Source organism: Mollisia scopiformis (genome assembly GCF_001500285.1).
Source record: "Mollisia scopiformis unplaced genomic scaffold LY89scaffold_20, whole genome shotgun sequence".
Taxonomy (NCBI): domain Eukaryota; kingdom Fungi; phylum Ascomycota; class Leotiomycetes; order Helotiales; family Mollisiaceae; genus Mollisia; species Mollisia scopiformis.
In genome coordinates, this window is record NW_017263600.1 from 107,399 (window position 1) to 121,423 (window position 14,025).

Consider the following 14,025-nt stretch of genomic DNA (forward strand, 5'->3'; position numbering starts at 1 on the left):
CCACAAGACTCCCAAGACCGATAATCAGAGGGAACGGTCCTCCAAGAAGATGACTTGCCTGGCCTGATATAAACGGGTCAAAATCATAGTTTGGCTGAATGCAACGGGACAGCTTTTTTGAACCCTTGAAGATCTCGCTGCATTTGGTACAGAGCATAATGATGTCTTGAATGTGGCCAATAAAAATGCAGTTTCCAGGATTGCCTTGTAGGAAAGGGGAGTTGCCGGTTTAGTGAGGAATTGAGGAGAGCCACAGTTGGACTTGGTAGCGCAGATATAAGAAGGCGTGTACAGCATCATATCGCAATGATGCATTGGATATACTTCGAAGCGGAGCTGAAATGCACAGGTGACGGCTTGCAGCATCAGCTTTGGGCCGAGATACATTTTCAGTCAGCCACAATCGCTATGGATAATTGAACGCAATACTAGGTATCTGCTCCTTCTTAAGTATTGATAAAGGGTTGCAGTGCATGCACAGGATTGATTCGGATTAAGGACCCATGTAATTGGTCGAAAGACAAATATGAATGCATGAGGAATCGCTTCCAGAGGTGGGAAAGTAAACTCGGGCCGAGCTCAAGACTGAGATGATACCAACATGTTCATCAGTTGGCATACCGGCCAGATGTTTGAGGTGCTTGCTTATTCTTTTCGTCAAGTCATTGAGACGACACTTTGACCCCTGCACTCTGCAGCTGAATTGGGCTGTACGCCAGACCATAAAGACCCAGGACGCAGTGACCGGTAACATCTTCATGGTTTCAGATAGTTGGGTTCGAAAGTCATGTCATGAAGGCATCACAATGAGACTCATCAACACATGGAGCTTGGAGCTCGAAGAGTTCTTCGACAACGAGATTCCGCCGTATGCTATCTTGTCCCATCGATGGCAGCCTGACGAAGTCTCGTTCCAGGACATGCAAAATGGAACAGGAAACCTCAGAGCTGGATTTACCAAGATTGAGTTGGTTTGTGGTGAGGCATCGAGGAGACGTTTGGATTATGTATGGGTCGACACAGTTTGCATCGACAAAACGAGCAGTGCCGAACTTTCAGAAGCTATCAATTCGATGTATCGTTGGTATAAAAAGGCAGAGATTTGTTGTGTTTTTCTATTTGATGTGGGTTCGAGATCTCCAGTCTCTGACCAATTATTCTGCAATGCTTGCTGGTGGTCTCGAGGTTGGACTCTTCAAGAACTGATCGCGCCTTCCGAAGTTGCTTTTTTCGATTCATCCTGGAATTTCCTGGGTACCAAAGAGTCGTTGCAGCTTGAAATTTCGGAAATAACCGGCATTGACGTGAAGACGCTCGCTGGAAAGTACCTAGAACGTCGCAGTATCGCTGAAAGAATGTCCTGGGCATCGAAACGCTCAACAACTAGATTGGAAGATCGTGCATATTGTCTTCTAGGTTTATTTGGAGTTAATATGCCACTGCTGTATGGTGAAGGGGAAAGAGCATTCATTCGATTACAAGAGGAAATAATGAAGCACTCTGATGATCATTCGTTGTTTGCCTGGAGCTTTTCTGGTGGGGGGTATAGAGGGCTACTTGCCCAATCACCAGCAGAATTCGATTGTCCACATATTATGGTAGCCCAAGACAGGATGAACCGTACGCCATATTCTATCACAAATATGGGTCTGTCAATCGAGTTCCAAATGAAGCAATGGGCGATGGACACCTATTTCGTTACACTCGATTGTCAATATGATAGAGGTCATGGTCCACGAGTCGGCATATTTCTAAGACAATTGAAGGAAAACAACCAAATGGCAAGAGTCACGTTCGATGGGAGTTCTCTTCGTGCCATGGCTTTAGTTAGATCTGCTTTCAAGCCCAAGAGCATTTATGTCAGGCAAACCGTGTTTCGTATGTCACCACCCCCTGTCAAAAAATATGGATTTTGGCTGCGGACCCTACCAACAATCATCAAAATCCAGTCTAGGTCACACAATGAGGAACACATCCTTAAGACTGTGACTTCATGGAATACGTGGAACTCCACGGAAAGGTTTATTCAAATTCCCGTAGGTCAGCACGGAACTGCAGGAGTTTTCCTCTACCGGTCTTCCGAGAAGGAATTCTCGATAATGAAGCTAGGTTTCGATTCGGAATTCAGACCTGTATGTCTTCTTGGAGGTCCTGCGTGGGGCCCGTCGGCCGCCTCCTACGTCTTGGAAAAAAACATGGATCTCCCAGACAAATTCATCTTACACGACAAATGGCTCGACACTGGGGACAATAATTGGGTATTTCCTGGCGAACGCACCAGAGGGCTCCTGACAGAGAAGTTTCGCACCAAGATATCAATACAAGAAGGACGGATGAGTGATGATCCAGCTTGGATTGTTGACATAGAGCAGTTGGACAATGATTTGCTAGGGCGAGGTCCTAGACACGAAGGTGTTCAGTGTGATGGTTGCTGGACTGAGGTATGTGAGGACTTGTCTAATTACAAATATGTGACTCAATTAAAGCAGAACATGCGTGGTACGCGATACAAATGCAGAGTCTGCCCTGATTTCGACTTTTGCGAAAATTGCTATTCGACAGCCAGACTCAACCATCCAATATCACATACATTTAAGACATTTCGGAAACCTGGCGATGCGGACGAAGATGATAAGACACTAGCGAGCAATGCGTCAACTGAAAAAACTGGTGAAAGCGAAGATCTGGGCGAGATACGGACGAGGTTTGATCAAATATTGTCAATATCCAATAATCGACTTTCCATGGTACCAGATCAGGAATCTCAAAATGGACCCACTCTCGACTCTAAGGGAATACAGCATGCAGGGAACAGAACTGTGGAAGATACTTCTTTCAAGTAGTATATAGACTGCGGAAGTAGAGAAAGAGCGCTAGCAGATCACCGAGGTTCGAAGTGGGTAAATCATAACACAATATAACTTTCTGCAACACATAGCATATCGAGGACTATCCGGCAGCAAAAGGTGTCAGGGAGAATCGAGGCTGATGAACTGAGCCCTAAAAGTATTAGCAATCAAAATCGGCTTTCGACCTCAGGCACAAAGCGTTCAGCACAGGCTCAAGGCAGTGGAAGGGCCCTCAGATCTTCAGAAATACTTATGTTGCTTGTCGCAGGGCTGTCGAAGAATTTGTAGCAGAGAAGCGTCAAAAGGGGTGCTGCTGATTTTCGAAAAGAGGGGCAAAATCGCCATGCGGTCGATCTCCCGCGATGCAGTCGACGTCAACATTTCCTCCGGAGCTTTGTGAACAACATGACAATTGCACAGCCTAAATTCCGGACAAACCATCGACCCGAAGTCCATCTCAAAGTCATACATTCAGACTTGTGAGAGCTCATAATGTGTCCGGAAACTCGCATAGGTCGCAATGGCGATGTCATATTTGAGTTGACATCATCACTCTCTGTCCTTCTAGCGGTCATGGATAGTCGTGCGGATCTTATAAGACAAACTTTTACAATCATTCATACTCCGTTTGAAAGTTTTTGATAATAAATGTTTGCTGCTAGAACCTTTACACGCACTGTCAGAACAGCTCCTGCACGGATTTCTCCAATATACCGCACAATGGCTACCAACTCAGCTCCCGGTGAACAATTCGAAGTTCGTCAAACCTCCGCTACAGAAGACTGGCACCCAGATCCATCGAAGTCCATTCCATTAGACAAAGCTAGACAAGCTCTTGTCGATGACATTATCGCTCTGTACAGCTGCGAGCCCACAATCGAGCGAGTAAAACGCTACACGCCAGATTGCGTCTATGATGATCAGTTCGTCTATGCCAACGACAGATACAAGATGGCAGGGCAGTGGTTTGCTCTGCCAAAACTTTTCAAGGCTTCGAAGAATGAGGGCTATCAAATTGTTCGCAGCGACGACGAGGTCATCCAATTCAAGAATGAACAAGTCTGTCTCTCACCCCACTATCTCCCCACAATTTTTACTAACAAGTCATAGTCTTGGACCTTCAAGATCATCCCGAAAACAGCCACAATCAACGCACTAGTTACCCTCTCCCTCGACCCCGAGACCGTCCACAGCGATTTCATTCGTGTGAAATATCACAAGGATCAGGCCAACGACAAAGACTATAGCCACGAAGGACTGGGATTCTCGTTCAAAAAGTGGCAAGCTGATCAAGTCGCAAAGCATATGGACAGTAAAGAAGTTGCTGTTTTCGAGGGCGATAAGAATGCTGCAAAGGAGCACGTTAGAAAGTATGGTAGTGGAACAGGAGAAGCACCAGAGAAGAACTTGTAGGATCATGGTGGTAAGGCGTTGATTCAATGATGCTTGTATTAGTATTGATTATATTTAATGTGCTTATGTTGCGCGGTTCAAGGAAAAAGCAGGCTTTCCCCCTTGAATTCACCATTTCTGTTGTATGTTCCTGCTTGGTGCGTTAAACTTTCTTCAGACATTCCTCAGCCAATCTTCAGACTTTCTCTTAACACGTCAAAATACCAAGTCAAATAATTTTAGCCTCATTATCAAAAAGTTATGATCCAAGCCGAGTATCACAAAGCAGTATCAAGCGATGTTCTGAGTGATAGATTCTTGAGGAGCATGGCTTTTTAGTGTGCACTGGAGTTGTGTGATGCCGTGATGAAAGTACTTCACTTACCCAAGTCTGGCAATATGAGCTTTGGGAGCATCCACAGCCTCTAGGAACAGAAAGTTTCGATCTCTCAGAAAGTTGATGTTCATTCTTGGGCTCGACTGCTGAGATAGCGTAGACGGAGATGGGAAATAAGATCGAGTAAGGAAAGGGATCGTCGAAGTCGCATGTGTCTTCTCACAAGCTCGGACGAGTGTCATTATATGTACACTATCAGATGAGGGAGTCTCTGTTTCATTTTCTTCACTCCCAATCTAGATACAATCCTAGACCCTCCCATCCAAAGCAAAAGCAACAGCAAGTCTATAAAAGCAAGAGCAAATCTGCAAAATAAAGTTGACAAAAGCAAAGGCAGAAACAAAAACAAGTACGACCTCAATTCATGCACGATAACTATAAAAGCCCTCTTTTTCAAGCGCCACCAAGCTATGCCCCATTTAAATTCCAATCTGCTCTTCAGCCAACGCTGTTTGCGCTCGTAAAGCTCCCCGTCGTGCCTTCTTCCTCGTTACTACTTCCCATTCCGGCTCCACGTGCACCGGTTCCACTTGCACCGAGCCACGTAAATCCTGGGGCAACTCTTTCTGCACCCGCGAAGCTGCTCGTCGTGTCTTCTTACGCGTTACTGTTGTCCATTCTTGCTCTTCAGGTGGTACAATTTTAGGCACCGAATTTGCCTCTTTGGTACTCTTGCTGTTAGAGGTAGCAGTAGCAGTCTTCTTGGCTACCGGTTCGCCAACTGCTTGAGATGGCTGAGGTTTAGCTGCTGCAGCCATGGCATAAGAGTTTATAACCTTAGGCTGCTGCGTTTCGACAGGCTGCTGCGTTTCGACTACCTTATCTGAGGTGACAATTCGTGGTAGTTCCAACTTTGTTGCGGCTACGGTCTGGGCCCACGAACGGGAGGTCAGGAGAGGCACAACCATACCTGATTCTGCCACTGGAGGCCACCATTCCGCCAGAAGGGAGTCAGGCTTCAGCAACACATCATGGAATATGCTAAGATCCATCGCCTTTCTTCCACGGTAGACTACAGTCTCCATCTCGAGATAGTTCGTTGGATGGAGACCATTGCCAAACCCTCTTATGAGCTGATTGACTTTCAACTCACCCTTAGGTTGCAAAGTGCCGCGTGGCAAGAATCTTGTGGTCTCAATACCTTTGCAATTAAGCCATACCTGAGCCGCTTCTGAGAATGGCACTTTGAGATCGAGTTCGAATTTTACGCCTTCCATTCCAGGGTCGGCCATCTTGATTATTGTCACTGCCCAGCCAATTAGCTCTGTTCAATGATGTGAAGAAGGGAAGTGGTGTAAATCAAAGAGACTAGAGCTGCTCGGGGACTGTAGGCAGATGGCAGCCGTCTATCCTCGTGTCTCGGCACTTAAGACAGCGCAAAACTTCGAACTTCCATGGAGCACAGCGGAAACATGGTACAGGGACAACTTGAATGCTCTTACCTTTTGGGTCTGCTGGCTTTTCAGTCGACGGCGAACGGATTTTTCTTTTAGTCGTCTCTTCGAGGGAGTCGGAGTTGACGGCCGATGCTTGCGTCTCCCGTAGATCCCCCAAGTCCTCATCAACGATCACCTCGAATGCTTTGAAGGCTTCCTCGCCGAGCTGCAACGCAGAATCAAACGCTTCTTCTACTTGCGTTGACCAATCAGGGGACCAGGGAGAGGTTAAGCGAGTGGGCTTTTTGAAGTGTATATCGGGGATTTCGGTTAGGAACTCATCGGGGATATGCGTGACAGGGACCTCCATTGAGACGAACTCATCCGGGAATTCACTCGTCCACCTCTGAACTCGTGACTCGAATCGCTCCCGCCAAGGGCGCTCGTCCTTAGATTGTTCTTCGAGAAGTTTGAGCTCTTCGAACTTTCCCAGTTTGCCCTCTAGCTGAATCTTCGTGTTGCTGATATCATTTCTTTCGGCAAGAGTTTGCATTCTTTCCTTGCAAGAGGCGCTGATATCCACGGCGCCAACAACATCATGCCAAATTTTGGCAGCTTCGTCCAATAGATGCTGCAACAGCTCTTTGTCTGAGACTGCACCCCAACCCTGACCTGTAACATGGACTTCGCAATGGTCCAAAACTCTAGGATTGAGATCATGAGGACATAGCTCAATTTTAGAACAGAGTTCGTTAGCCTCAGCGCGAAGCTTGTCCACGGCCACGTTTCTTTCCTTTAGTGACGAGAATTGGTGCGGAAGAAGACCAACGCCCTCGGCCTTTCCGAAAAAGGCATAGTGTCTCAGAAATTGAAGACCGTGGCCAGGAATGGGAGCAGCTAACATCCATCGACATCGCAGCTGGATTGCGGGTGAGAGCTCAGTGTGGAATATGATTGTGTCGACACCTTCCAAGAATTTGATGCTTGTGTGGGGATTGACGATCGCAGACCCCACTGTTTCAGTGTTTAGAAGAGTTCTAACAACTTTCTTGGTCATTCTTTCCGCGCTCAGTGGCTTCTTCATACTTTCAGCCAAGATTAGCTTAGGGAACTGAGCATTTGCGGTTCCTCTTTTGGCGGCCGCCATTTTCTTCTCTATATTCATAAGTAGGGTCGACAACATGGTTGAAGATTCCGCTGGATTTGGGATGGGATGGAGAATGAGTTCAAAAATTTGGGTTATCTGTTGAGGTTTGAAGTATTGTGTAGGTAGATTTTGTTGGGTGTGCTTTGTGGGAAAATATTGCATTTCATATACCATATACATCTCAGCCCAATTTCAAATCAGACTGAAGTCACTGGCTCCAGTCCATTTTCAAATATTTGGATTTCGACTTGTGCTCCAACAAAGTGAGTCACATGAAGGTTAAGAAGGCTATTCGATGGTAACCAAGCGGGAACTAGCGGCATGTAACTTTCTGTGTTCTAGTCACCCCTTTCCCGGACTCGCTTAATGATCGCTTACCGAAAATGAATATCTTGCTATTGTGGACGACTATGTAGCTATCCACACGATATTTTGCGGTAAATAGAAGGAACTTTCTTCGAGCTTCTAGACTTGATTCACTGTTATGGCACGCACAATGGTAAATTTGTGAAATCAAAAATCTTAAAATCTTCCCTCCAAAAAACATCTCTCACCCACACTTCAACAAATTCTCAAATTCTCAAATATTCATACAAACCACGAACGACGACACCATAAATTTCTGTATCAATCGAGTCTCTTCACAAACAATAGCAACCAAGGAGTGCCTCGCTTCCACAACTTTACTCCGAAAACTCGACAACAGAGTCCTTCAGCATTCGTCAAAGTTCCACAGAGCAACGAACATCATCATCAAGCATCATTCTTTGAAGAACAACAGCTTATCGAACATCACCGCCACCAACAGCAAACATCAGAGTCGACTTAAAATATCAGAAGCAATCAAAATGGCATCAACAAATTCCTCGCCCTCCATCCTCAAGCTCGAGCAGAGCACCAAGAGAAAGCTGTCTTGCACATCAAAGAGCGACATGAACGACTTGGACATCTTTCCTCGCAACAAGAGGACCAAGAAGAACGCTCCTCCTTTCAAGATGTAAGTCTCCTTATCAGTCGTAACCTCCGATCAGCAACTCTCTACGCGGCCGTCTTCACACAAATCCGAGAACTGAGCTACGGAAACTAATTTTTGAAATTTAGATTTGAAGACGCTACGGCCGAGAAACCCTGGCAACTAGACGACGAAGAATGGGAGAAGAAGATGGACAAAGTCTATCAGTTTGTACACGACCATATCAAGTTGTGTGCATTTTGGTACTCCCGTAACGTTGCCGAATGGGCTATGGAGATTGCCGCACAAGTCGACAAAGCAAAAAATCGGCCAAACCAGTTTCCACGGTCACTCGAGTCTAGGATCGAGAACTGGCGAACAACGGCATATTTGGAATATAAGCTTTAAGGCATGCGTGCCTCTTGGTCGGAACCCGCAACTTGGTTCGAGCTTGAAACCGCCGAGGCACTGGCAGCTCTACTCCTCGAGATGTCCACAGAGTGTGACTCACTGGGAATCGAGTACGCAAAAGGAGAAGATCCCCTGAACCGCGTGGAGAAGTTGGCAGGATACTCCCAGGGACGAGGTTGCAATCTCGAATATCCATGTATCACGGACGAAGCCGACGTGGCTAGCCACTTCCCAAAGAAGGGCAAAGACTACTTTGAAAGATTCGGTAAAACGTGGAAGCTCATTTCAGGAATTCACATGGGGGACATGTGGGACGAGATTGGAGACCATCAATTGGAAATTCAATGGAAAGAAGGCAGCAGCCGCTGGGTCAGGAGTTTGCTAAAGGAGATGCAAGAATGCGACGGACTTGAGTACTGGGAATATATCTGGCTGAAGTGGAGTTGAGGTTGGGTACGTCAAATCCCGGCTTCATTTCCAACTTTGTCAGAAGCGTATGCTAGTTTGACAACAGGCAAATAGACCATGGCTTCCGCCCATGACCTGGCCATCCTTGACTCCGTCGATCATGAATTCGGGGGCGACTTATGCATCTCGTCAAAACGATGAAAGCAATACGGAAAATGACGGCCACCAAGTCCGTGCCGATCGCTTCTTAAGCGACGAAAATGCGTTCGAATATCACCTTTGAACGAAAATCGGCAGTGGTCGAAGCTATCGAAGCATTCCACTCGGACGAAGCAAGGAGCAAACGGTAATCAGAGGTTACAGCTTTAGGGATTGTCCTGTTATCTGGGGATATTTCTTCGACGAGTATGAAAGCATCTTCCTTGACTGGAGAAGAGAAAGACTTGAAGGATGACAAGGATTCACGGAATTAAGGATGCCTAGATTGTTTCCGAGAAGAACAAGTTGAGGAGGGAGCAGGATATCAGGACCTGTACACACCCGCCATTCTTCCCTAGACCTTTTTCACCTACAAGGTTTTCGGCTGGGGTTTATCGAAGGCGAGGTTTTAATGTATGAGATGAAGTCAGGAAGATCAGTGTTTGTTCTATTTCTGTACCTCTCGACTGAAACAACCACAAGCGGACATTTCGATAGAAACCTGAAAATACATGCTCAACACAATACTGTATGTTCACACGTGACAGTTAAACCAAGTACCTTGTAGATGATTTGCTGGTCAATTCTTGAAGACGAAACGATAACAGAATGAGATTATGAAGCTGCTCCGATCTCGTTTTGATTTGGACTACTGTTATCCGAACTATCAGGAAAGTCAGCACGACTTCGTTGCCACGGTATAATTTCATTTTTGACTCAATCTGGAAGGTACAACTGTAAAAATGCTACTTCCCAAAACTTTATCAAGATTTTCTCGCGTTTGAAAAGCTGCAGACTTCCGATGCGCATCAAATACTACGGCCGACACACAGAGTATAATTATGGAAAATGAAGAGCTTACCCAAAACACAGCCACCCCTATCAGAGGGACAAGAATACAACTTCCTCTCCCATCAGAATGTTCTCCAGAGGATCTCGACCCCTACCATTCCCTAAGCAGACCTAAGAAAAGAAGACAAAATGCAACATCGAAATTCATCATGTAAGTCTGACCCTCCCAAATGTCCGTCCGCTCTTACGCTGATACTCGCAGTTACGAAGACGCCACTGCAACAGAAGCCAACATAATCGGCAAGGAAGATGAACTCTACGAACGTGAGATGGAGAAGATATGCGTATGGACTAATAGAAGTTACAAAGAGAAGGCATTGAAAGCGGCTATTGCCGCAGTCGAGTGGGCCATACCTGTCGCGGCGCTACTCGACAAGATCCGAGGAGCTGAAGCAGGCAACAAATCACTGAACCGACAGTTTGAGAGGTTCAAAGAAGCGATTTGTCGGGTCTCGACTGTTGGTTCGAATGGAACGGCGAATGCGGTGGGGTTTAAACTCCTCGATACTCGGACTCTTGCTCGGCTGATGGCGAGACTACTGGCCACAGCTAAGAAGCTGAAAGGCATACCTGAGGTAAAGAATATCAAGACAGGGAAGATGGCCGTCGGTACATTCTACTTCGTTGCAGGGTACTGCGTTGGAGGAGGATGTGGACTTGAGAGTCCAGACGTTTTGAAATCGTCGACCACTGGCTTGAACTCGACGCCAGCCGCGGATCAGGAAACTGGACCAGTTTACTACCAACACCTCTGCGAGTCGTGGGCTCTCATATTTCGAATACATGCTGGCAGAGACCTCTGGAAAGAGGGGTACAAGTTCAGCACGACCATTTCAGATGACCCTCCACTGCCGCCTCCTTGGGCTGCCACCATGATTCGGATTTACTATACCCGGGCGAACAACAATGAACATGTTCTTGATAGTGTAAGAGCCATATACCGGAAATGGAGGACAACAATGCCGTGGTTTGAGCCGCGGCCGTTTGGAACTGATGTTACTGATCAGCGGGATGGAGCGGAAGCGTTCCAGGATTTCTATGAGGGTGAAGAGAACGACATTGGTAGGGTAATCGTCCTAGACGTGTTGAACATTGCTAATGCTTTGCAGATCCGATGGAGAGTGCTTGGACTGCAGAACGCTGGAGGGAACGAGACCAAGCTCTTCGATAGGGGACCGAATAGGAGAAAGTCTTAGGGATACCTCGCCGTTTGGCCACAAGGAGGTTGAGGTTCTTGATGGAATATACCGCGTCTGTCAGGCTATTAGTCTTTAGCGAGCGATTTGTTTTAGCAAGCGATTAGTTTTTAGCTTTGCCAACTTGAATCAAAACTCTCACCCTCTTTTCAAAAACAGAATAGCACGGTGAAGAACAGGAATGGATAAGTGAAGACGCGATGTTCCGCATGAAATACGCTGGGATGGGGTTTGCAACTTTACTCTGAAGCTGTAATGATGAACATGCCAAAGCATTAGCGACGAAGTCCTTATAGCTTATGTGGCAACTCACTGAAACTTTTGCCGTCTGAAGCCCATGTAAGTGCCACCAGAATGAACGAGCCGGTGGATTCTCTGTAATCAAACAGTCACATGCAGCTGGGGAGTTCACAACAAACTGTGAAACCTAAAATCAAGCACCTTTCATCCCATTGAGCCATGAGCGAGCAAATAATTCTCGAGGCGGCTTTTTTGAGCAAGTGCTGCCATTGATCGCCAAAGGAGGAAATATACCATACATACATATATATATATATAACTACCTAATCCACCAAAATCTTCGACTCCAACTCCGAAAAATGTTGAAAGAAAGACTCAAACAACCTGACGCCATGCTCCACATCATAAACACCGCCCGTCTCACGAATACTATGCATCGACAACTGAGGATTTCCGACATCAATCTAGAACACATAGTTAGCATCGAATGTTCTCTACTGTCCAAAACCTATAAGAGGAGGGAATATCACTCACAGTTCTGGTCCCCAAAGCAGCAGAAAGCATAGGTCCAATTGTACTTCCACAAGAAGAATCATTCCGAACAACGAACAATTGCAACGGTACTCCGTGGCTGGTAGTCGAGTCCTCGCTCGGCTTTGCAAGCTTCGCAACTTCTTGCAAGAGAATGATACCAGGTGAGTTTGTAGCATATCTCTGGTTCGCATTGACCTTAATGACCGTTCCCTTGTTCATCTCTGGTCGGTGATCAGCTTCGTACTTGTGGGCATAATTGGGGTTAACTGAGTGTGCCATGTCGGCCGAAACAAGGAAGGAGGACGAGAGGGTTTGTTCGTAGGCGGTGGCGATGTCGAGGTCCTGCTCTCGAGGAATCTTCTCGTAGGATTGCTCGGAACCCGAGTCGTGGTGTCCAGCTGGGAGGACAGACAACCGTCTCAGGACTGCGGGCAGAAGGTTTGAAGCCGCACCATGGGCAGATGTACTTCCAATCTCCTCATGGTCGAAACAGACACTCAAACGAATACCAGTCTCGTCATCCAATGCATGCTTCTGAGACACTGACTCGATCAATCCCTCGATAGCGCAGTAGGTCATGCCCAGGTTGTCGAGTCTTGGGCTGAAAATCAGCTCGTTATTGATCCCTCCAATGCACGACTTCTGCGTATCATAAAGCACCATTTCGAAATCAATCACGTCCTCAACATCCACCCCCGCATGCTCAGCAATAATCTCCACAAGATACGGATGATGCCTATCCCTTAACACCTTCAATGGCCTAAACTCGCCCTCCCCCTCCTTCTCCAGCCCCTCAATACTGTGATCCTTCCCCTCCTTCTGCCCCGTCCTATTCAACTCCGCAGCCACTAGCCCAGCAATAGGAAACAACTCCGTCTCCTTATTCGGCTCAAACTTATCCTGCCTCTCCAAATGAACCGCTAACGTCGGAATCCTCAAAATAGGCCTCTCCACCTTAAACAACCTCTGCACAAAACCCCCCTTCCCATCCCTAACCATCGCCCTCCCCGCCACGCTCAGATCGCGATCAAACCACGTATGCCAGATGCCTCCCCCATACGTCTCAACACCGACTTGCAGGAAGCCCGCCCCACTCTTCTTGGACACCGGTTTGAGCCGCAAGCACGGCGAATCCGTGTGTGCGCCGACCATGGCGATGGGGTTCCCGGGCTTCCATTTGGCGCCGATGGTGAAGGCGACGATGGAGGAGGCGTTGCGGGTTAGGTAGTATTTTCCGCCTGGGTGCAGGAGGGAGGTCCAGGGATCGCGTTCGCGGATCTCGGTGAAGCCCGCGGTGGTGAGGCGGGTGATGGCAGATTGGACGGCGTGGTAGGCTGTGGGTTGTTCGTTAGTTGGGTTGGGGGAGGGGAGAGGAGGGAGGAGGAGGTGTACATACGTGTTGGAGAAGCGTTCACGAAGTCGATGAAGTCGTTTGCTTTGGCGACTGCGGCAGATACTTTCTTGGATGCCATGCTGGTGGAAAATGGTCTTCGATTGCCTCTAGGTGTCGTGGTAGGTTTGAATTGTAGAGTGAAGACGAATCTTCTGTGCATTTATGTAGGCAGGTGGTGCGGAATGAAACTTTTAATCGCGGAAGCTGGCTTATGGCGGAGTCTTCAATCTCCAGAGCTTGGCTTCGCTACATAGGTACAGTAAATGTGGGGAAGCTGCCTTGACATTCTGGCATGGAAATGTCCGGCACCACGAACGGGCATTGAGGATGCATTTATAGTTGAAAGTGAGAAGCAGAACTTTTGTGAGTATGCAAAGGGTTGGTAGCCTCGTTTTTCCTGTAAGCAGCCTCACCTTGTTGGGCGAAGTCCTATTCGCTAGCCAAAGCTGCCCGGCTTGTATGTCACCGGGCGCTGAAGGATACCTAGGTAGGTATTGATAACATCACATACCAATGCAAGAACAGGTTGAATAGGCTGAACAGTTCCATTCAAAGAGTATTCCACCCAAAATTCGATAATAAGAATACATCCCCGTTCCCTAATCCAAGTCTTATAGAAGGTTATACCAGATGCTCCTCCAAGGACCATGGTCAAGGGACCTTATGCTCTATGCCTCCCT

At 47.2% G+C, this 14,025-nt stretch overlaps 6 protein-coding genes across 6 annotated transcripts; 4 read left to right on the forward strand and 2 right to left on the reverse strand.

The window, feature by feature from the left end:
* Positions 1-806: 806 nt before the first annotated feature.
* On the forward strand, positions 807-2,843 carry LY89DRAFT_592296 (HET-domain-containing protein; the record flags this gene model as incomplete). The annotated part of the gene is made up of 2 exons (XM_018209690.1): positions 807-2,441; positions 2,490-2,843. The coding sequence occupies 2 exons, from the start codon at positions 807-809 to the stop codon at positions 2,841-2,843; spliced, it is 1,989 nt and encodes a 662-aa protein (XP_018067070.1).
* Positions 2,844-3,569: 726 nt separating this feature from the next.
* LY89DRAFT_592176 (uncharacterized protein) lies at positions 3,570-4,262 on the forward strand (the record flags this gene model as incomplete). The annotated part of the gene is made up of 2 exons (XM_018209682.1): positions 3,570-3,908; positions 3,960-4,262. 2 exons carry the CDS (start codon positions 3,570-3,572, stop codon positions 4,260-4,262), a joined length of 642 nt encoding a protein of 213 aa, XP_018067071.1.
* A 795-nt stretch (positions 4,263-5,057) lies between these two features.
* Positions 5,058-7,197, reverse strand: LY89DRAFT_672858 (uncharacterized protein; the record flags this gene model as incomplete). Its single annotated transcript, XM_018213311.1, has 2 exons — positions 5,058-5,884; positions 6,081-7,197. The coding sequence occupies 2 exons, from the start codon at positions 7,195-7,197 to the stop codon at positions 5,058-5,060; spliced, it is 1,944 nt and encodes a 647-aa protein (XP_018067072.1).
* Positions 7,198-8,009: 812 nt separating this feature from the next.
* On the forward strand, positions 8,010-8,971 carry LY89DRAFT_672859 (uncharacterized protein; the record flags this gene model as incomplete). The annotated part of the gene is made up of 3 exons (XM_018213312.1): positions 8,010-8,158; positions 8,263-8,384; positions 8,523-8,971. The coding sequence occupies 3 exons, from the start codon at positions 8,010-8,012 to the stop codon at positions 8,969-8,971; spliced, it is 720 nt and encodes a 239-aa protein (XP_018067073.1).
* Positions 8,972-9,972: 1,001 nt separating this feature from the next.
* Positions 9,973-11,178, forward strand: LY89DRAFT_672860 (uncharacterized protein; the record flags this gene model as incomplete). The annotated part of the gene is made up of 3 exons (XM_018213313.1): positions 9,973-10,133; positions 10,185-11,049; positions 11,092-11,178. 3 exons carry the CDS (start codon positions 9,973-9,975, stop codon positions 11,176-11,178), a joined length of 1,113 nt encoding a protein of 370 aa, XP_018067074.1.
* A 448-nt stretch (positions 11,179-11,626) lies between these two features.
* Positions 11,627-13,691, reverse strand: LY89DRAFT_687685 (peptidase M18, aminopeptidase I). Its single transcript, XM_018215559.1, has 3 exons — positions 13,349-13,691; positions 11,953-13,286; positions 11,627-11,882 (listed from the first exon to the last, which is right to left on the reverse strand). The coding sequence occupies exons 1-3, from the start codon at positions 13,422-13,424 to the stop codon at positions 11,742-11,744; spliced, it is 1,551 nt and encodes a 516-aa protein (XP_018067075.1). The 5' UTR covers positions 13,425-13,691; the 3' UTR covers positions 11,627-11,741.
* Positions 13,692-14,025: the final 334 nt, after the last annotated feature.